The sequence below is a fragment of the Poromitra crassiceps genome, assembly GCF_964638095.1.
Source record: "Poromitra crassiceps genome assembly, chromosome: 15".
NCBI classification, from domain to species: Eukaryota; Metazoa; Chordata; class Actinopteri; order Beryciformes; family Melamphaidae; genus Poromitra; species Poromitra crassiceps.
Genome location: NC_139634.1, coordinates 30436570 through 30457401, shown reverse-complemented (window position 1 = coordinate 30457401; position 20832 = coordinate 30436570). Strand labels below are relative to the sequence as shown.

At 43.5% G+C, this 20832-nt stretch overlaps 2 protein-coding genes across 5 annotated transcripts in view; both read left to right on the top strand.

Moving 5' to 3' along the window:
• The window catches only part of atp11c (ATPase phospholipid transporting 11C (ATP11C blood group)), an 81908-nt gene extending 65186 nt beyond the window's left edge, over positions 1-16722 (top strand). Inside the window, exons 15-31 of one of the 4 annotated variants that reach the window (XM_083652218.1) lie at positions 1463-1534; positions 1668-1741; positions 1845-1948; positions 2153-2334; positions 2502-2768; positions 2864-3032; positions 3187-3289; positions 3406-3551; positions 3909-3968; positions 5190-5317; positions 6631-6766; positions 6856-6921; positions 7112-7215; positions 7341-7497; positions 10787-10895; positions 13705-13736; positions 14043-16722. In XM_083652218.1, the coding sequence (XP_083508344.1) occupies positions 1463-1534; positions 1668-1741; positions 1845-1948; positions 2153-2334; positions 2502-2768; positions 2864-3032; positions 3187-3289; positions 3406-3551; positions 3909-3968; positions 5190-5317; positions 6631-6766; positions 6856-6921; positions 7112-7215; positions 7341-7497; positions 10787-10891 (1873 nt within the window). In that variant the 3' untranslated portion in view covers positions 10892-10895; positions 13705-13736; positions 14043-16722. Of the gene's footprint in view, positions 1-1462; positions 1535-1667; positions 1742-1844; positions 1949-2152; positions 2335-2501; positions 2781-2863; positions 3033-3186; positions 3290-3405; positions 3552-3908; positions 3969-5189; positions 5318-6630; positions 6767-6855; positions 6922-7111; positions 7216-7340; positions 7498-10786; positions 10896-13704; positions 13737-14042 lie in introns of all 4 variants that reach the window. The other 3 variants (XM_083652217.1, XM_083652219.1, XM_083652220.1) reach the window with 3 other exon arrangements.
• A 2003-nt stretch (positions 16723-18725) lies between these two features.
• The window catches only part of mcf2a (MCF.2 cell line derived transforming sequence a), a gene marked incomplete at both ends in the record, with an annotated part of 31269 nt that continues 29162 nt past the window's right edge, over positions 18726-20832 (top strand). Inside the window, one exon of the mRNA XM_083651275.1 lies at positions 18726-18828. Coding sequence (XP_083507401.1) covers positions 18726-18828 — 103 coding nt within the window. The remainder of the gene's footprint in view (positions 18829-20832) is intronic.

The window sequence follows — 20832 nt, the reverse complement described above, 5'->3', positions numbered from 1 at the left end:
TAATGTCCCAGTCGTTGCAGAGACGGTTTGCTCAGGGGGCATGGGGGCGGGGGTGACAAAGTACTGATTTGTGGGGGCTTTCGGGTCTCATGGAAGAGGCGGATAGTATTTGTGTAAAAGCTGTCCCTGTGACGGGAGGTTCTGGTACTGCAAGACAACAGTCTTCTGCCATGGGGGAGGACCCTGAAGAGTTGATGTCCTGGATGGGTGGGGTCAGCCATACTTTTCTGAGACTGCTTTAGCATCCTGGCAGTGTATAGAATGCTGTGTTAACACATTGACTGCCAGCCGTTTTTTTTTGCTGTAGGTAGCTTCTGCCAAGCCGTTTTTTGAGGATTATGGCTCATTTTACAAGAGCCGAGGATTCGTTTCAGCTTGGAGTTTGTGAACATACAATATCTCAAAAGTACTAATAGAATGTGTACTTTCTCTGTCTAAAAGAGTTAGTTTGTAGAGTTAGTAGTTATGTAAGCATTAGCAGTTGAATACAGCATGGTTTTAGGGTCAGAAAGAATATTCAGAGATAAACGGCTTTTTGTGAAATTGGATGGAACAGTCACTTTAACCATTCATTTTTGGCTCTCTCTCTCTCTCTCTCCCTCCCCCTCTCGCTCTCTCTCTCTCTCTCCCTCCCTCTCGCTCTCCCTCCCTCTCTCTCTCTCTCTCTCTCTCTCTCTCTCTCTCTCTCCCTCCCTCTCGAGTTGCTTCAACTCCTCCCTCCGTGGGCGGACAAGCTTGTCACCAGTCAGTGCTTTGCTGCTCTCCTGTGCCTGCATGTCTGCACGGCCGCTGTTTGAGGAAGTCGGGATGGACTCGCTCGTTTGGAGTTTTGGTTGAGAGAAGCTTTTGCGATTCTGGTCATATTTATGCTGCGTGTTTCAAAGTGTGTTCCTCCACCTGTAATCTATCACCCGATCATAGTAGATCGGCTGAATCTATTATGTAAATTTGCAATCCCGCATCGCCAGCAATCAGCGCGAAAAGGAGAATGGCTGGGCTGAGAATGGCGTGACAAGTTAAAAAAATGCTTTCCTTCCTCTAGCCAGGAGAGCACTGTTGCCACTTAGTGGGTCGGTGGAATGGGTTGTAAACGTTCGGTGGCTCCAATAATTATATAAGAGATGTAAAAGGGTTAGATGCACAACCCACCGTCAAAAAAAAAAAATCGATGCCAAAAACGTGTAAACACGTTGTTGGCAGGGAACAGCTGGATTCTGAAAACGTGTTCATACGTTGTTGGCAGTGAATGTGTTAATAGTGACCGTGGAAAATAAAATTTTGAAAATGTTCTGCGGACGCATTATTTGGCCTCCGTATTTTTTATGGGGTCGGAGTGGTGGGCCACGGAAAGTTTTGAGATTTTCAAGTGGGCCCTGAGTTAGAAAAGGTTGGGAACTGATGCTAACATTCATTCATATGGTACATAAATGGTTCATTCCTTACTCTTTGTCTCCACCTGCAGGTATGGCTACAAATTCCTTGGTATGGAAAACAAGAACATGAAAATTAAGAACCGGAACAATGCTGTTGAAGTGTAAGTCAGACTGAAGAGAGCCCGAATAATTTAATTTAATACCGTAATTGTTTTCTTGATAATTGTCTCTTTTCTAAATGCTAATTTATGCAAAAGTTTTAATTTCAATTTTGGAATGGATCTCTTTCTTTAGGTACGAGCGGCTTCATGTGTTGAACTTTGACCCAGTGCGAAGGCGAATGAGTGTAATAGTTAGATCTACATCAGGTGAGCCTGAGATTAGTTTCAGTTTGACTGCATTGACCCCTGTCTGTTGGTGGCCCCAAGTCCTGACCGTGTGTGTGTGTGTGTGTGTGTTTGTGTTTTCCAGGTGATACACTTCTCTTCTGTAAAGGGGCAGACTCTTCCATCTTCCCACGTGTCAGACAGGAGGAGGTGGACAGGATACGCGCGCATGTGGAGCGTAATGCTACGGTGGGTCACACAAGCCTCCAGTGTCTCCGACTCCAGTAGCTTCTAATCTGGCTTTAGTCTTTACATTTGTGTATGACAAGCCTTTAACTTAAATACTGTGCTGATCTCAAAACTAATTCAGTGCTTCGTATTGTAACACTGGGTTGTGTGTGTGTGTGTGTGTGTGTGTGTGTGTGTGTGTGTGTGTGTTTTTTCTTTGCGCAGGAGGGCTACCGGACACTGTGTGTAGCCTACAAGCAGCTTAGTGCAGACGAATATGCCAAAGCAGACGCAGGACTGAGGGAAGCCAGGCTGGCCCTGCAGGACCGAGAGGAGAAGCTCATGGCTATTTACAACCAGGTGGAGACGGACATGAGTCTCATAGGAGCTACCGCTGTGGAAGATAGGTGGGTAAAGCTCTGTTGATTATCTTGCAATTTAGACAATCTCACCATGCTTCTATTGTCCTTTCTCATTCCCCCTCTCTTTCTCTCAATGATTATTTCAACATCTATATATTAACAAATCTTAAACCTGTCTTACTCGTTTATTTATTTTTGTCCCTATCCCTCAGACTTCAGGAGGAGGCACTAGAGACCATGGAGGCGCTGCAGGGGTCAGGCATGAAGGTGTGGGTGCTGACGGGGGACAAGATGGAGACGGCCAAGTCCACCTGCTACGCATGCCGGCTGTTCCAGAGGAACACGGAGCTGATGGAGCTGACAGTGCGCACCCTGGAGGATGGAGTGAGGAAGCGGGAGGAACGACTGCATGAACTCTTGCACGATTACCATAAGAAAGCCGTACAGGACGCACCACCGGCCAAGGCAGGCGTCACCAGGTCAGGATCCAGGTATCTGCTATCAAAAACGATCTCACCACTTTGAAGTGCATTTATATTAAACCTCAATCCTTACTTCTGTTTGTGTTATGTAGGACCTGGTCTACCAACCAGGACTTTGGTTTTATCATAGATGGAGCCACTCTGTCCATGGTCCTAAACTCCTCTCCTGAGTCTGTCACCTACAAGAACCTGTTGCTTCAAATTTGTCAAAACTGCAGTGCTGTGCTCTGCTGCCGTATGGCCCCTCTCCAAAAGGCACAGGTCAGTGGCATCAGCTGCACACACGTCTTCATTAATGATTTACTAATTAAATTATCTTAACTTATATAATAGAAGTAGGTTGTTTTCTTGGTGAGCAAATACAGTTTCAGATTCTTCTCATTGTCCACCCCTGCCTATCTCTCTCCATCTTTAGATAGTGAAGCTGGTGAAGAACTCTAAAGGCAGTCCCATCACGCTTTCCGTCGGCGACGGCGCCAACGATGTCAGCATGATTTTGGAAGCTCACGTTGGCATCGGTAAGGCATCCCACGCCAGAGCTGACTAAGGGATCTGTAAAAGAGTCCTCCCACATGGAGAGAAAGGTCGTTCTTCCTTGAAAGCATTGTGTAATCTTCTGTCCATGGTGTTCCAGGTATTAAGGGGAAAGAAGGCCGGCAGGCAGTGAGGAACAGTGATTATGCCATCCCCAAACTCAAGCACCTCAAGAAGCTCCTACTGGCGCACGGACATCTCTACTATGTTCGCATTGCTCACCTCGTGCAATACTTCTTTTACAAGGTAGGAGGCAGTGCAGCGAGGAGCAGACACTGGTTTGCTATCTTTCTCCAAAACTGACTGCATTATTTTTTATCAGACCAAGGTGCTTCTTAGTGGTTTCAGCAAAGTCTGTGTTCGTCTCAAACAAACTTGCACCGCACCCTTGCTAGATTTGAGGATTACAATATGTTGCAGAGTGTTTTGAGAGATACAGCTGGAACAGAATCCGACCTCTTCAAACAGCTTTTCAGATTTAATTCTAGTTGATGTAGTGCATTTTTAACCATAACACTTAAGACAAAATTTGCTCCACTAAAGACGTGGAAACCTATGAATTGAATGCATTTGAGTCTAAGCTCTTTCTCTGTTTACTTGCAGAACCTTTGCTTCATTTTACCTCAGTTCTTGTACCAGGTCTTCTGTGGATATTCGCAGCAAGTGAGTATGTCCTGGGGCTCCCTGAGGTTCAAAGATGCTCTGAACATGAAAGAGTGTCTCCTTGAATACATACCACCTGCTCCTCCTCAATGCCAAACTCCTCCCCTTAGATTGACCCTCCCTCTCTGCTCCCAGAGTGTCTGAAGTATGGTTGACATATACTGTATATCTACACAGCACACTTAAATATTAAAGACACACTAGCATAAACACACGTTTGTTGTATACGACCATGGTATATGGGAAATGTTGTCATCCTGGTGGTCTGTGTGTCGACAAGTTCTTGTGAACACAATAACTCAAGGACATACATGATTGAAACTCCATACATAAACCACAGGTATGCCCTATAAAGTAGTAGCCTATCAGCTGTGTATGCTTAAGAGTAAGTTAGTCAACTAAATTATATTTACCATCTGTATGTGACAATGAGACATGTATGCGAGCTTTTTGTGATACACTGATGTTGCCATTGTTGGATGTTGTCATTTCATTCAACATCCATGAAAGATGTCTGAGTCGTCTGCAACCCCCAGCTCTGTAGGTCCACTGATCTGGTCCTCCATGAGAGGATGACAATCAAAATAGGATCATGACTGGAGAATTTCTCTTGGTTACTAACTGAGCTAATTGAGTAGCTGGCTGCTGGTCTGATTTGATTTTGGAGCACCTTGTTGCTGAGATCATATTATACCACACATTTGTTATGTGAATGTATGCTGACATAGAAATATTAGTTCATTAATGTGTTAATTAGCATAATGAACAACATCAGCATCACTGGTTATGTTTAATATATCATGGAGATTATGGCAGGATATTAGGCAGCTCAAGTGCCTCTTGTTTCACTATGATAGTCCTATGACTCATCTTTCATTAATTGTCTTGCTCTTATAGGTGAGTCTGAACATTTAATTTTGTTTGATCTGTCCCTCATGCCAGTTGAAACATCAGTTATATCTCACATGGCCCCAGCTCAGATCAAGCTTGTCAGGCCCATTTGTGTGTACGGTATATATAAATGTTTTGTTGTCCATGTGACCCCACCACAGCAAAAACTGCAGAGAGCCGTCTTGCTGTGTAGCTTGTGGCTTGCATGTATCACAGTACAGTATGTGTAAGGATGATGGTGTGTATGAGTCTTGTCCTCTCCTTGAATAACCCCTGGTTACCCCCCCCCCCCCCCCCCCGGCTCCTCCTCCTTCACACTCGTCCTCCCAGCCCCTCTACGATGCAGCCTATCTGACGATGTACAACATCTGCTTCACCTCTATGCCCATCCTGGCCTACAGCCTTTTGGAGCAGCACATCGGCATGGAGGTTCTGCTGGACAATGCTACCCTCTACAGGTACACTTTGGGAAGTCCCCTTGATGCGGCCCATTTCCAACTGCTCTTGCTATGTTCTTTCCTTAAAAACGAAACGGCACTTAAATTGACAATTTTCTGTACATTATTTCTTAGATCAGTTCAATCAATATTTGTGACTATTAATGCCTCACTCCAGAACCCAGAAATCAAGATTTTGTTTCTTGCGTTTTGGAGCTGTTCAATACACAATAAATTGGATACTAATTTGGTGGACCCACAGAATATTTGCATTTTATATAATCAGTTGTACAAAAGAACAGAAATGCCATATGAAAAAGGAGTCATGTAAAGCAGTACAGTATGTGTCAGCTTTGAAGGTCTTAGTCACCAGTTTTATTTATCAACAAGCAACATAAAGCAACTAAAAGAGATCAAAATGTTGATGCCAAAATTGCAGGTGCATCTCTTTTTATGCCTCCGCCGGTGACAGCCATGGCCGGAGGCTTATGTTTCCAGGTTGTCCGTCCATACTGTATGTACATCCGATGCTCGTTAACACAATATCTCTTGATGGAATTCGTTCAAATTTGGCTCAAATGTCCACTTGGACTCAAGCATGAGCTGATTAGATTTTGGTGGTGGGAGGGTGGCATGGTGAGGGAAGGGGTGGGGCTAGGGGGCTATTAGCAGCCCAGTAGTAGTGCCTAAACACTGGTAAGGCCAGCCCTCCCTCAGACCTGAGTTTTTGTAAGTGAATTTTTGAAATTCTATGGTGCTTATAATTCCAGATGTAGGACAGAATTATGGAGTCCAGTTCTTTCAAGAAAGCCGATGTGAGAAAGATGGGAAGGTTTTGACACAGAGGAACCTGGGAAGAGAAACCATCTTAATTGAGTTTATATGGTCAATCATGGACAGAAGCAAAATCAACAAAATTCAACTTAAATATTAGTTTAGGATCTCTGGGTATGGTCAAGCCAAGTGAGTCGGTCTTTCGCCAATTTGAATGGGAGATTTTCCAGGAAACTTGAAGTGAAGATATGAGAGAGGGGCATGAAGTCACTCTTTGTCCAGTTAATTGTGTACCCGGACAGCTTGCCAAAGGAGGTAATTAAATCAAGGAGAGGGGCGATTGATTTCTCTGAGTCACGCAAGTACAATTTTACATTGTCGGCGTACAAGCTGATTTGCGTTTCAGTACCTCCTACCTCCAAGCCTGTGATATTTGGGTGACGACGTATTTTTGATAGTGATCCCTTTAATGGTTTTTAGATTACATGCCAAAGAGGCATACAATAATGACTTATTTGCATGTATGTACCGGTATGTCTTTCTCTGTTCTCTTTCTTTAGGGGGATTGCCAAGAATGCCATGTTGCGGCGGGGACCCTTCCTCTACTGGACTTTGCTGGGAGTCTACCATGGCTTGCTCTTCTTCTTTGGTGTCAGATATCTCTTTAGTAACCCTGCGCTGCAGGACAATGGCCAGGTCAGTGCTCTGCTTCAATGCCTCTCCCAATTGAATAAGCATACTGAGCCTCCTGAACATGTCTGCTCATTTGTCTTGTTCAAATTCAGGTGTTTGGGAACTGGTCATATGGAACAATAGTCTTCACCATCCTTGTCTTCACTGTCACGCTAAAGGTAAACTACTCCCGCTGTTGTTGTTCATTCAAACTATGTGTCATTAAAGCAGCCTGTTCAGTAAACAGATGATCAAAGTCTGACTCTGAATCTTTTCCTTGCTTGAATTATCTTGTATAACATTGACTTTGGCAAGCTGTGTTGGACGTCTGACATCTGCAATTAATCACACTTTCCTTTACCAATCTAGCTGGCTCTGGACACAAGGCACTGGACTTGGATCAACCACTTTGTCATCTGGGGCTCCCTGGCTTTTTATGTATTTTTCAGCTTCTTCTGGGGAGGCATCATCTGGTGAGAACACACCTCTCAGGATGAAATCAGCTAAATAAGCATCCCGCTTTACCTACTTTATAGCCAGCTCCGTTCTGCTCTGTTGTAGGTCCTCAGTGTAAATAGCAGTGTTGTGTCTCTCGCAGGCCCTTCCTGAGTCAGCAGCGTCTGTACTTTGTGTTTGCCACCATGCTGAGCTCCGTGTCCGCCTGGCTGGTCATCGTCCTGCTCATCCTGCTGAGCCTACTGCCTGACATCCTACTAGTGGTGCTCCGCAACCCCCGCGGCCCCCATGCACGACAGGTATGACTCACACACACACATGCCCTTACACACGACAGGTATGACTCACACAGACATGCCCTTACACACACGTGTACTATCTCTCTCTCTCTCCCCCCCCCAGATTTACCATGGTATATTACTTAATCCTACTGCTGAAATGTTACAGGTCTTTGTGGTGATAGTTTGTGGTTGAGGCAAGCCCTCTGTGGGTTTGCATTCTGAGGTCATACACAAGATATCTGTTGGCATTCTATCATCTTTTTTGATTCAGTCTCTTGGATTTTGTTCCTGGAGTTTGTCTTTGTCTTCACAAGGACTCAGTCGTTGTTGATGCAGCCCATCCATAATCGGGCATTAATACCAACCATACAGTATCAGTGTGATGCAAGCTGTTGGCTCAGGGATATGGCTGCATCCCCCACCTTCCCTCGAGAAGACAACCTTCCCAAACGTTCATTCCAATTAGCTCCCCATGAGGCACATGGGTTTTGCCTCCACGCAGTTGGAATGGTTTGATGCTACACTTTTTTCTTTTCTTTTTCTTTTTCCAGTTTGAGTGTGTTCCATGATTTCCCCCCAGCTCTATGTGCCTAGGCTTTTTTTTTAATTACTCAAAAATATTTTGCACGTATTTGCAATTTGATAGAGTCAAGCTGCAATTTTGTACAATATATAGGCATATAAAAAATATAACAAGATGCTTCTTTTTTTTATATACCGTAAATTTCGGACTATAAGCCGCGGCTTTTCCCCGTTTTTTGGCCCCTGCGGCTTATATAACGGTGCGGCTTATCTATGGATTTTTTCAGCAAATAAAAAAATAAAAAACGGAATTCTCTCTTCTTTAGCACTCTTTCTAACTATAAATCCACTTCTGTTTTAATTTCCTCTCTTGCCCTCTTTTCACCACACCGCGGACACTGTGTGCACTGTAAAAAAAAACACAGGTGGTGTTGTGTTATGTTGTTTTGTTGAAATGTTAATAAATGGGAGCTTCCTCAAACAGCCATCTCTTTCCCGACAATCCCCTCTGTGCACGAACCCTTACATATGGTAATTAAACATTAAAACACAATTAAAAAAAAAAAAAAAAAAAAAACATTAAAACACCTGCGGCTTATAGTCCGGTGCGGCTTATATATGTAACAAACAGGCAATTTTGCTGCTGCGGCTTATACTCCGGTGCAGCTTATAGTGCGGAAATTACGGTATATATTTTCTTTTCTTTTTCAACTTTATATTTTGGCATGCAGAGAGCAGGACATACCTTGGATTTCACTTTCTGCAAATTAAAGGTTGCACCATTGTAACTTATAGGCGGTATAGTGTAACTATTACCCAGACATTTCATTTAGAAACACCTCCTTTAACCCTATCTTTACCTACTGTATTTGCCCCCTTTCCAACGTTGTCTTCCTAACTAGTTTTCTTCACTTCCTCACTCACACACTCTCCTCACTCTGTCACCCTTTTCTCTTCCTCTCTGGACCTGCTACACCATAGATGAAGCATCGCCTTCCTTCCTCGGGGACATCTACTATCTTCATGCTGTCGCAGACCGCTAGCACTCACAGCTTCTCCTGGAGTGACTGAGGTCTCTTTTTCTTTCTGTCGGCTCCTAGACTTTAGTCCTCTCGGCTCACCCACTCTCCATGTCTGCCATTCCTGCTCGTTTTCGTGCTCCTCCTCTCCTACTGTTATTCCCACCGTTAACTGTTACTCCCTCCTTATGTAACTCAGGGGTAGCTGTTACTCCCTCCTTACCCTCTATGTAACTCAGGGGTGGCTGTTACTCCCTCCTTATGTAAATCAGGGGTAGCTGTTACTCCCTCCTTATGTAACTCAGGGGTAGCTGTTACTCCCTCCTTATGTAACTCAGGGGTAGCTGTTACTCCCTCCTTACCCTCTATGTAACTCGGGTGGTGTCCTATAGGCTATAAGAAATCCACCCTCTTGGCAGGACAGATTAGATCAGACATTTCACATTAGAGGATGAATCGTTAGATCGTTAGGGATGCTAGAAGCTGGAAGGTCCAAGTCTTTAAATCATGACTGCTGTTTGTATAGATGTATGTACCGGTATTTGAAATCGGGTGTTGGTCAGTGGGCCGGTGTGTGCGCCCAACTCGTCTGTCAGCAGTGTGGCGCTGTGAGGACCAGGTGTCCCTGCAGTCAGTCTTCCATCCTTGTCACCAAGTCTGTCCAGTTGTCTCAGTCACTGTCCTCCCAGCTGCCTGTGCTGCTCCATGCCTGCTGCATGCCTTGCCCAGTCAGGTGAATGCAGCACGCGAAGCACCCAAACCTGCATGAGGCTCAAGCCAACAACCTCATCCTGGACCCCCAGATCACTGCATTTTGTCGTGTGTGTGTGTGTGTGTGTGTGCGGGTGTGTTATGTACTCGTGTGGATTTGTTATTTTCTTATTGTTTTTCTAAATATGCACAGAAAACTAGGTCTATATTATAGGATAAGTTCACACAAAATTTTTAATTCAGTCATTATCTACAGGTTTTTTTTAGTCCAAAAAGAGTTTTCCAGGGACACAGTTACCAAGTTACCTTGAAAAGACGTAATTTACGCCCTGTTTTTCCTGGAATCGTCACTGTAGCCATCAGCTGAAAGTCCCATTTTCACTTTCACTTTCGCGCTCACGGCGACATTGAAGATTTCAGCTAAAAACGGGGTGTAAAAAATTACATCTTTTCAAATCAACTTGGCATCTTGGGTCTTCTAGAGAGGATTACACAAGACGAACAGTATGGAGCAATTTTGTGTGTTTTCTTTCTCTCTTTTTTTTTTATGTTTTTAAAAGTCGGTCACCATTCACTTTAATAATTTATGAGGATGCTGTAACCTTGTTTCACTGTAAAACTTCACCCAACCTTCCAGCGGCATGGGGGGGTGAGGTAGGTAGATAATGACAGGATTTTCATTTTTGGGTGAGCTTATTGTACGTATCCTTTAATATAGATGATGATATAGGAGCACTCTACCTGTTGTTCTTGTTAGGAGGTCCGACCAGCTTGCTTGTTATCTGTATTCGTAGCCTTGGTGAGGCATCTGAAAATGAACATGAGGGAAAAGTTGTCTAAACAGATAATGTATGTGGATTGATTTTGACTGTCCACCTGTCCCCCTGGTGTTGAAGTGTCTCTGTGTTATGTGTATCCTCCTGTACATGTGTCTCATGTGTGCGAGAGACAGAGGGGGCAGTCTGTATGTGAGAGAGAGAGAGAGAGTGTGTGTGTGTGTGAATGTGTCTGTCAGCGTGGTGATGTCATCGGTGTCTCTTGCCTCACCCTTCCAGAAGAAGCCGGTTGAGTCGAGCGTGGGGGCCGCCCAGTCTCCCCGGTCTTCAGCCAGGCCCCTGCTCATGAGAACCTTTTCAGATGAGTCCAATACTGTCATTTAAACAGGTACCAGCCCACCTCCAGGCCATAAGCCAATCAAAGACACCCTCCCCCAACCAGCCTCCGCAGAATCCACGGGCTCATCTTCTAACTTGAACAAAAGAAGCGACTACATAGAACTCCCCTGTGGCAGGCAGACCCACTGTGTTCTCATGTGTTGTGTACTGTAAGCTGCTATTGGCTGGCTGAAGAGATCCACTATTCTCATGGCAGACTCAAGTTTTGACGATCACGGGTCACATACATCCAATCTCTATGCAATAACCTATGTTGCAAACTTGGATCTAGAGCTTTTTTGTTTTATTTATTTATTTATTAGGATCCAATTTTGTTCTTATGATTATTATTCTCTTTCTCCGTTTAAAGTACGTGGATCTGAGAAACCGTAAGACCAAATACGGCCAAACTTGGCAGATAGGTCCAAAGTCTCGGGCTGCTACTCATATTACGAAATCCACATCAATTGGCCTCATGATGGTGCTATACTGTAGGAAGCCAATTTTACGTTTTGGCCTATAACTTCTGATCCGTACATTAGGGGTGTCAAAACTAATAGTTTATAAGATGCATCACCATGCATCGAATTAAATCGTTGACAGATGAAAGAATGGAGTCGTTGACAGATGAATCGTTTATGTTTAAAATGTATGTTGACATTCAAATTTTGAAGCACTTTCTAAAAGAAAAAAGGGAATTGGTATTTATCTGACTGCTTGTATTAATTGATGAAAAAGTAGCCATCTGATGCGCAGTAATATAGAAAATTGAGGATCGGATACTTGGAGCTGCGATAATTTGAGCTGTATTGAGATGCATCGTCGAATCGAATCGTTGACAGATTAATCATAATTGAGGCCAGTGAAGCCCTACCGTAGATTGTATAATCAAAATTCCATGGGTTGTTCCGTATCGATCCATTTTCATCTAGATTTTCGCCATTTTGAATTATATCCTAAACTATTTTTCCATGACTCCTCCTCCTAGGCTGTTAATCCGATTCATGCGAAACTTATGTGTGCAGACTCGTTGGACTGTGCTCTTTCAAGCTTGTTTTTGAAAAAAAGTTTTTGCCCCAGTGGTTTGGCTTTTATCAACTGATAAACTTTTAACGAAACACGCCCTCAACGTTGCAAGTGCAATCAAATCAAATGTATAATATGTACATGAGTGGAGGAGTGTTCAGTGGACATTAAATATGAATAAACGTGGAATTTACATGACATTTATAGTCCGAGGTAAATATGAGTTTACAACATTGAATTTACATGAAATTTACAGTCTGAGCGGTGTTCCTTGAACACACCCACATATGACATTTTCAGCTCTACCACTACTAGTGTGCGCTAAAACACACTAAACCGTACGTTACAGGGGGAAAAACATGGTTTTTGAAATTGCCATACCTTAATTAGTAACGAGACAAAGCGTATGAAATCTATGTCAGTTGGCCTCACTATAACAAGCAACTTTATGTTTTGGCTGATAACTTCTCTGTAGGTCGTAGAATCAAAATTCCTTTTCCACTGTATTCCTTGTCAAATTTGGCGATTTATCACAATGTGCTTGGACCCCTCAATTGCGGCAATATTAAATTTCATGTAAGCCAGCAGAATGACGGATGCTCCATTCAGCCTCCCTCTAGATGCCCAGCTCATGGAGTCCCTTGCATGTGCTTAAAAAAATTCCATGATAAATGTTTTTGACAATTTGAGTCAACCTCATTTTATGACCAGGAATTTATTTGTGCCATCGGGTGTGTGTGTCTGAGTGTGTGGGTGTGAGTGTCGTCCAGTTTGCTCTGGTTTCCTTGTTGGGAGAGTGAAACAACACACGTGGTGCTTTTGAATTTCCCAGTGTAACATCGTTGTACTTACTGTAATGTGGTTTGGTTATGGTTGTTTTATCTTGTGTGCACTGCATGCGTGTCCAAACCTGTGTCGTTGGTCGTCTTCTGTTTTTGTTTTCTTTGCATATAACCTAATGAGTATGTAACTGTCGAGCTTAGCTTAGTGCATGGTGTGTCTTTGCCTTAATCGGAGGTTGAACGCTGCTGCATTACATACAGGGGGGTAGACAAAACATAATGGAAAACACCACATGAAAAATACTTTAAAGTAGGTAAATCACAATGACAAAGGCAGCTATACAGATGCCAAGGTGTACCAGCTTTAAACGTGTTGTGATAATTACCACTTGTAGCAACATAAGGCGAACTAATTTAATGTGTCAGGGGGGACAAGAAAAAACCGCATACACCAGGTCACCTCAAAGCTCGGATAGGGATTGAAACACATTTAATGGGATAGTTGCTGCTATAAACACCACACTATGGCCTCAAACATTACCACTGGATTAGCACCTCAATTAACAGTTCAACAGGGAACACAAAAACTGTCTGTTGTTAGCTTGACAAAGCTCTCTTAGGGCAAGCTGGCCATAAGGAAACGCTATTCCATCAACATGTTCCCGTCTTCCAGGATGATAATGCACACATACACACAGATAAACACATTCAGGAGTGGTTTCATGAACACCATAATGTAGTGAACCACCTTCCATTTTAATCACCAGATCTAAACATCTTTGAACCTAAACGGGCAGTTTTGGCCATTGCTCCTTATTAGTCACCCGATCATTATGTTGTCAGGTGTTTCCATTATTTTGTCCACCCTCTATAGGTCTGAATGCCACACCTCCCCTCACCTTTGACCAGGGTCATTGAGATCTGGGGGAGGGGTAAAATAAAGGCTTAATAAAACCACGCTTTTTGCTCACAGCTTTCACGGTTTAACATGATTTTCTGTTCTCCCTGTAGCTGTCAGAGGACTGCCTCCTACCCAAATCCAGGTAAACCATCAGGAGACAAACCTAAACATGTCTGTCCAATGTTGCAGCTGACTTTCAACAGATCAGTAGACTTGTGGGACCTGGGTGAAATCGGGAGCGCTTGCTTGACTGATTTCAGTTTCTCTGTGGTGTTGGTGATGGTGTATTTATCAGTGAGGGTACTTGATCAATCGCTGCTTATTTTTCTATGATTATTTCGATTCTGGGTGATTTCAAGGTGTCTTGTTGGGCTTGTGGCAGATTTGAGGCTCACGGCAAAGATGTTTAGTAGAAATCTGTCCGCTTGTGTTTTTTTCCTGCCTCCAGATCGCAGCTGTCACACCACTGTCCTACAAGCACCTGAAGGAGCGCGAGTGAAGGGCATTAAGAAGCGACAACAGCGCTGGCATCTGCCTCTTTCAGGACCCCATGCCAGTGAGGCCAGAGCTGCCTTCCATTTCGCCTGATCTGGAAAGAAGAGGGGCAAAAAAAAAGAAAAAAAAAAAAAAAGATCAGAAGATAAATAGACGACCTATCAGGGGGGGGAGGGGGTGAAAAGGAGTCAAAGCAGTCTTTTGACTTGCTGGTGCTGTGTCTCCCTGCTCCGTCCATCCCTGCCCCCTCCTCAGCATGCCTGCAGAGCGGCGCTCTGCATTACCGGCCCATGCAGCACGGGCACATTTGTACCACTTTTAACTAACTACTCAGATGACAGGCATGCCTTTCAGCAGTTTTCTTTATTTTTCCCTTCAGTTTTGTTTTTTAATTCTTATTTTTTATTTATTACTAGCTTAAAGATGAATGCATACACGGCTGCCTTGTCAGTAGCTCTACTGACTGCTGTGTTTTAACATGCAGTCGTGATATCGCAGAATGGTTCACCTGCATGAAAGGAGGCTCAAAAGAAAGCCACATTCCACTGATGATGATATTTGTATCCTGCAAAGTTTGTAATATGACATCATCCTTCTGTTCTACTTTCAACGGTTTATGCTTTCAAACGTTCTACTTTGAACGGTTATTAACAGTTATTACACTCCACAGATTTGGTCGAAAACATTACGATGAAAAGTTACTGTACTGCGTTTTACATTGAATACTGAGGTAAGAGAGAAATTGAGGCCATTTTACCATTCAACCCAAAAAGTGTGTTTGTTTTTGTGTGTGTGAGCGAGAGAGACTGAACGAAAGACTAAAGATTTTAATCGCGCTCTAAAACGTGTCTGCCAACATGGCTTGGAGCATGACCTAAATTTTCCAACCTCAGCGATAATTTAAGAGATCCCAATTAAGATGAGAAAATTTATAATTGTGCTGTACTGTATATAGCTTAGAGATGTATGATAGCCTCTGCTCAAAGCCAAAAAAGATGTCACTGTCCAAACAAGTGTGAGCTGAAATTGATAGTGTGTGTATGCCTGCGTGTTCTCTAAGTGAGTACAGCTGTACTGGATGAGAATAGCCAGAACCATGGGCAACATGTGTCTAGTGAACAACAAGATTACTTGAACCTTGTAGAGTCTAGACATCGTCTAGACGTAGTGTAGACGTAGTATGGCCGACGTTACCTGCACTATAAAGCAAAGTGGCTCATTCTTTGGATAGGTGGTCACATGCACACACAGACATATGCCTGAGCACACATACTGTACGCACATATCACATAGATAAGAACAATACACACAATATATGCGCACATGCACTAAAACCTAAATGAGGTATTTTTTGTTCAGGACTTTTTAGTTCTCTAGTTTTGCATTCTTTGTCTCAGGTGGGCTGAGGTTGGAGAGTAAAGAAACCAACTCCAGACCTCTTTCTATCAAATCACCCATAGTTAAAGCCACTGTGAGGCGCTCTTCTCTCCACCTCCCTGCCATTCTCTTTTGGTCATCTGATTGGATGGAGCGAGGGGGCTGTTTAGCCTTTTCTCTCCTTTTAACGTCGTCTAGCGTGTAGTGCTTCATACATTCCATTTCCACATATACCATCAGTCGAAACACTTTTCAATACTATATTGGAGGATTTCTTTGTTTTTTCCACACATGTTAATGTCTATTTGGCATATTTATTATTAAGTGTAATGTTACTCACAAATGTTATATTTTTATTACACAAATCTTTTTTTATTGTGGAGAGTGATCAGCTTTGTGCCAGTTGAGTTTTGCTTGTGTTATTCCACCCCTGATATGAGTCTGTGCCGATTTTATTTGTTAGTCTTTGTCATACACGCAAAGACGGGCAGCCCCCCAAACTAACTCCTCAACCATTGCCACTCCTTTCGCCGTCCTAATTGCCACTCCTTCACCAGTTCTGGGTGATGCTCCATCAGAAGGACTCGTTACATGTGTCGCAGTCAGCCGTTGTCAAGGCTTCAGTGGAGCCAAAGAGGTGATGTCATGGCGTCATCCCTTACAGTTTGATCCCTAATCAAACCAGAACTCCGTCCTTCCTCCTTGGTACTGGTCATTTATTTGACCGCGGGGACTATAACTGACACATTATCTGTATCATAATACTGAGCTTCTGCAGCTTGGCACATGCAGTCAAAACACAAAACTCGAATGCCAAATGGAGATTTGAAAATGAAATTAATATTCATGTGTGTTCTTGAGTGATGGAAAAACGACATCTATTTCAGAATAATTTTCTACCGAAACGTTGGGTTTTCTGAAAGGCTATATTTAGTGCCAGGTGTTCGGAGAGAGAGAGAGATGAAGCTCTCATTTACTCCAGACTGCACTGTGTCAGGCATATGGAGGAGGACACTGAGAGGGGCTGCCTGCTTTGTTGAATTTGTTGAAATGAAAAACAAACCTTTAAATGACAGAGATGCTATTTTCAAAGCTTAAACAAAATCTTGGATTCTAATGTTTTGCCTGTTTAAATGAAAAGTATAAAAGAACGGATTGTATTTTTAATGCAACCTTTTTCCAGCCACTTTTATAAGAAAACCGAAATGTAAAGAAAAAAAAAAAAAAAAAGCACGAAAGGCTTTGGGGCTCTGTGGTTGTGGAGACTGGCCCTGTCTGTGAGGGGTTGAATGAGCGCTGGGATGTGGTGCTGCTGCCTGCAGGTGGAGGCTGGCACTGCAGCCCCGGCGCCTGCAGCAGGGACACCCTCCCACCTCTGGCCCTTTGAAGTCTCCAGCCTCAGCACTCCAAACCTCCGAGCTGAATGTACCTCTTTCAGACCAGTATGTTCAAAACCTGTTGATTTTCTTTAATAAAGCAGAATGTTTTGAAGATAAAACGTCACCTTGTGTTTTGTTATAGGATGAGAATATATCAACATAATGTAAGCATGTTCTAGTCTAAGATATTGGTGTGTGTGTGTGTTCAACCACACTAAGCAGATGCCGTGCAGTAATGAGATGGCAAAGGCTAAGCTGGATCAGCTGTGGGACTGTGTGTGGAGTACTCCTGCTTCATGTGTGGCCTGATCAAGGAAACCACAGCATATATAACACTGTGAGTCATGGGAGGTTTACATTGTATGTATGTGCAATTATTCTCCCCAGTACTGCCCCATTCAAAGTAGTGGGCTGGCTAGTGGGGAGTTGAGCTGAGAAAGGCTCTGTATCAGTATGTACACAATGACATCCTTTCATATTTGTTTCAGTATTTGAATGTGATTGTTGTGTGTTAATGGGTGTTGTGTGCTCTCGCACGGGTCAAGCTTGTTGGCCGAGGGTGCGCTAGATATTCATATTCTTTTTACAATAGACCCATTCAGATGCTATATACAGTACTACTGTATATCTGTGTGTGTGTGTTTGTGTGTAACAGTGCTGGGCAAGTTACTTTTCAAAATGTAATATACTACTAGTTGCTTTCATTTGAAAGTAATAAGTTACTTTACAATATTGCTGTCTGTGTGAGAGTAACTCATTACTTATTACACATTACTTTCACCAAAATAACAGTAGTAGCAGAATGACATCGTAACAGTGTTGGGCAAGTTACTTGTCCAGTTTCGGGAACCATCCCGAAAAAGAGTTCCAACCGTCTTGAAGTCAGTGTAAACTGTCCAAAATTTGAAATGTTATCCTTTTCCTTTGTTATTGTCTTCTATATTGGTTATTTGCATAAAAACACAATATTTGATTAGGAAATGATTGTATCTTAAAATATGTGCTTCGGTAAAAAAGAATTGTAAATTGTAACGTGTGTTACCTAACAAAGTAACTGGTATAATATTACTGAAAGTTATATTACCGAGTTACTGCTAAAAGTAATATATTACATGTAATATGTTACTTTTGTATGCGTTACCCGTAACACTGGTGTGTAAGAAAGCTGCAGAAGGAGGGGCACATGACCAGTCCTGCGTACTGTAGGTCAGGCGGAAGTATGGAGCAGAACAGAGCAAAAGGGAACATAGAGGAGTGTGAAACTGGCAGTGTGTCAGGACTCTTATGCCCTGCCTGCACGGTGCAGAGCTGACGCACTAAAGCTCAGGGAGGGGAGGGGCGAGAGAGAGAGAGAGAGAGAGAGAGAGGCACACAGCAGTGGCCAGATGGAGCTCCTGTTTGTTTTGAAGTAGCCGACTGCTGTTGGGAACAGGACACTAGCCCGGCAGACTCACTGGTGGTAGTGTGCGAGTGTGTGTATGAGGGTAAAAGTGCATAGATACTAGAAATCTGAGTAACCACAGGAGGACGGTGAAACACAGCTTTTGTATGTATCTTTTGCTTATGTGGACAGTTCTTCTCCATGCTGTAGCTGTGCAGTGCTGTGCTGCTCTGTCTGGAAGCACTCTATGCAGCTCAAGGTGACTCAGGAAGCTCCAGAGCTGCCCTCAGGGAGCTGTCCCGCCTGGATCTTGGGACCCGCAGAGGCAGGTGGGCCTGAGTTCCCCTGTCGCTCCCCTCTCAGCCTCCTCTACGCCGACGCTCGATGGAGCTCTCTAGGACTGTGACGAGGATGTGAGGCCTGGGCTGGCTGTCACTACCTCCCCACTGCACTCACAGTCAGTTAGCCCAGCCTGGTCCTTGTGGAGGAGAGCAGGGGAATGGGCCCAGCTTCACTGCAGGAGGAGAGCGAGTCCGAGGGAGAGATGGAGAGCTACCACAGCCTTCTGCAGGCCGGCTCCCAGCTGGAGAGCACTCTGCAGCGTGAGTAGCCTATACACACACGATGATGCCAACACTGCCCTCGCTTCACCTAAATACTAATAATGTGAGGCTGTATCTGCTCTGAGCTTTTCTGCAGCCCATCATCTCACATATATACAGTAGGTCTACTCAGCACACTTCAGGAAGCTGAGATTGACATGTGATCGGGCCAGCCCAGCGCAGTGCAGTGTTGCCGAGTTTCATTTAGTTCTAAATGTACAGTATTTGGCATTGATCATTTGTAACTTACAAGATTGTGTATTACCAGGTTGCATTGAATCAAGCATCCAGAAAGATATACACAGTGCCTCGGTTTTAGGAGGTATTATTGACAGGCCAGTCCCTGCAGCTTTGCTCCAGGCGTGGGCCATGGCGTAGCCTTGCAGGGCTTATGTCAGCTATTTTAAGCCATCACGGATGGATAGATTATAAGGAAACTATCAGTACCGTATGTTCAGATTGCAGCTTCCAGATATAGTTCATTGCCATCTCATGTATCGATATAGGAAGCGAATACACTTTCTGTCAAATGTACCCATTATACTCTCTCCCTAGACAGTAACTGCAATCTTGCTTCAGGAAAAACCTGGACTGATGTTCCTGATTTCCCCCTCAGTGTTCCTTAATGGTTGTATGATTTTAATACGATGATGATATGATCATGTGAATCACCCTTTCCAAAATACTACTTTCATTTTGGAGAAAACAAACAAGAAACATTACCTGAAGTTTATCGTGCAATATCTTTATTAACGACCCAGTTTGTAAAAGTGGAATAATCTACTATCTTCTAAAAAGTACCATCAATAGTATTCAAATTTCGTAGGTGTCACATTTTCCAAATGGCATATATCTCATTTTGAAACCCTTGACGATGGAGCTTCTTTGTCAGCTTATTAGGCCGGATGGAGAGATGGTTGACAGAAATGGCGAGCAGTAGATGTGACTGCCAGCTCTGTGGAGGACTTTCCTCCAGAGGCTAATGTGATTGCTTCGAGGGGGACTTGGCAGGCTGGTGTTACTGTTTCGCGGATGGGCCCTGTCTCTTTAAGTCTCCTCTTGGAGCCCAGGTTAGGATGTCTAGGTATAACAGGGACAGCTGGGAGGAGACATGCCCAGTGTCTATTTATACCAGGTGAACAGCAGGGGGGAGGCCATGCCCAGTGTCTATTTATACCAGGTGGAGTTTGTGCAGTCTCATGATGTGTGTGAGCTGTGAGCTTTGCTTCCTGCAGATTGGGCTTGATCTGCTAAGAGGGGAGAAGAACACACTGGATGAATCCTTCTGTTGAATTAATTTGATTAATGTTACCTATCATCAGTTACATAACTCACCTATTGACCTCTCCTTTTTACACCTGCAGAACCCGGTGTGGCAACTTGTCCTTGTCATTAGCCCCTTTAACCCCCCCCCCCCCTCCCCGTGTGTATGTATGTGTATGTATATATATGTGTGTGTGTATATATATATTTAGAACACGGCTCTCTTGAATACTCGATTCTGATTGGTCAATCAACAAGATTCACCGGTCATTATTTCTCGACAACCGACCGCTGCTCTGCCACACCTGGATTAATCAGTTGATAAGAGCATTTTGTCTGCAGACACTACTAATTAGGCCAACCAGTTGCAGCTGTGGTGTCTTGTGTGCCAATTACGAATGAAACCGCTTTGTCGTTGAAAACGCTATTAAAAAATCTATTTGAATAATTATTTTTGTCAGATTACTGAAATAATTTAGTTGTAGGCCGTGTTCTAAGCGGGATAATGTATAGTGAGCCGGTGATTACTGGAAATAATGACCTTCAGGTGAACGATTAAGCCCTCCGCTGCGCGTCGGGCTCAATCATTCACCTGTCGGTCATTATTTCGCCAGTAATCACCGGCTCACAATACATTATCCCTTACGTATATATATATATATATATATATACAGTATATATGTGTGTGTGTGTGTGTGTGTATATACCGATATATATATATATATATATACAGTATACACA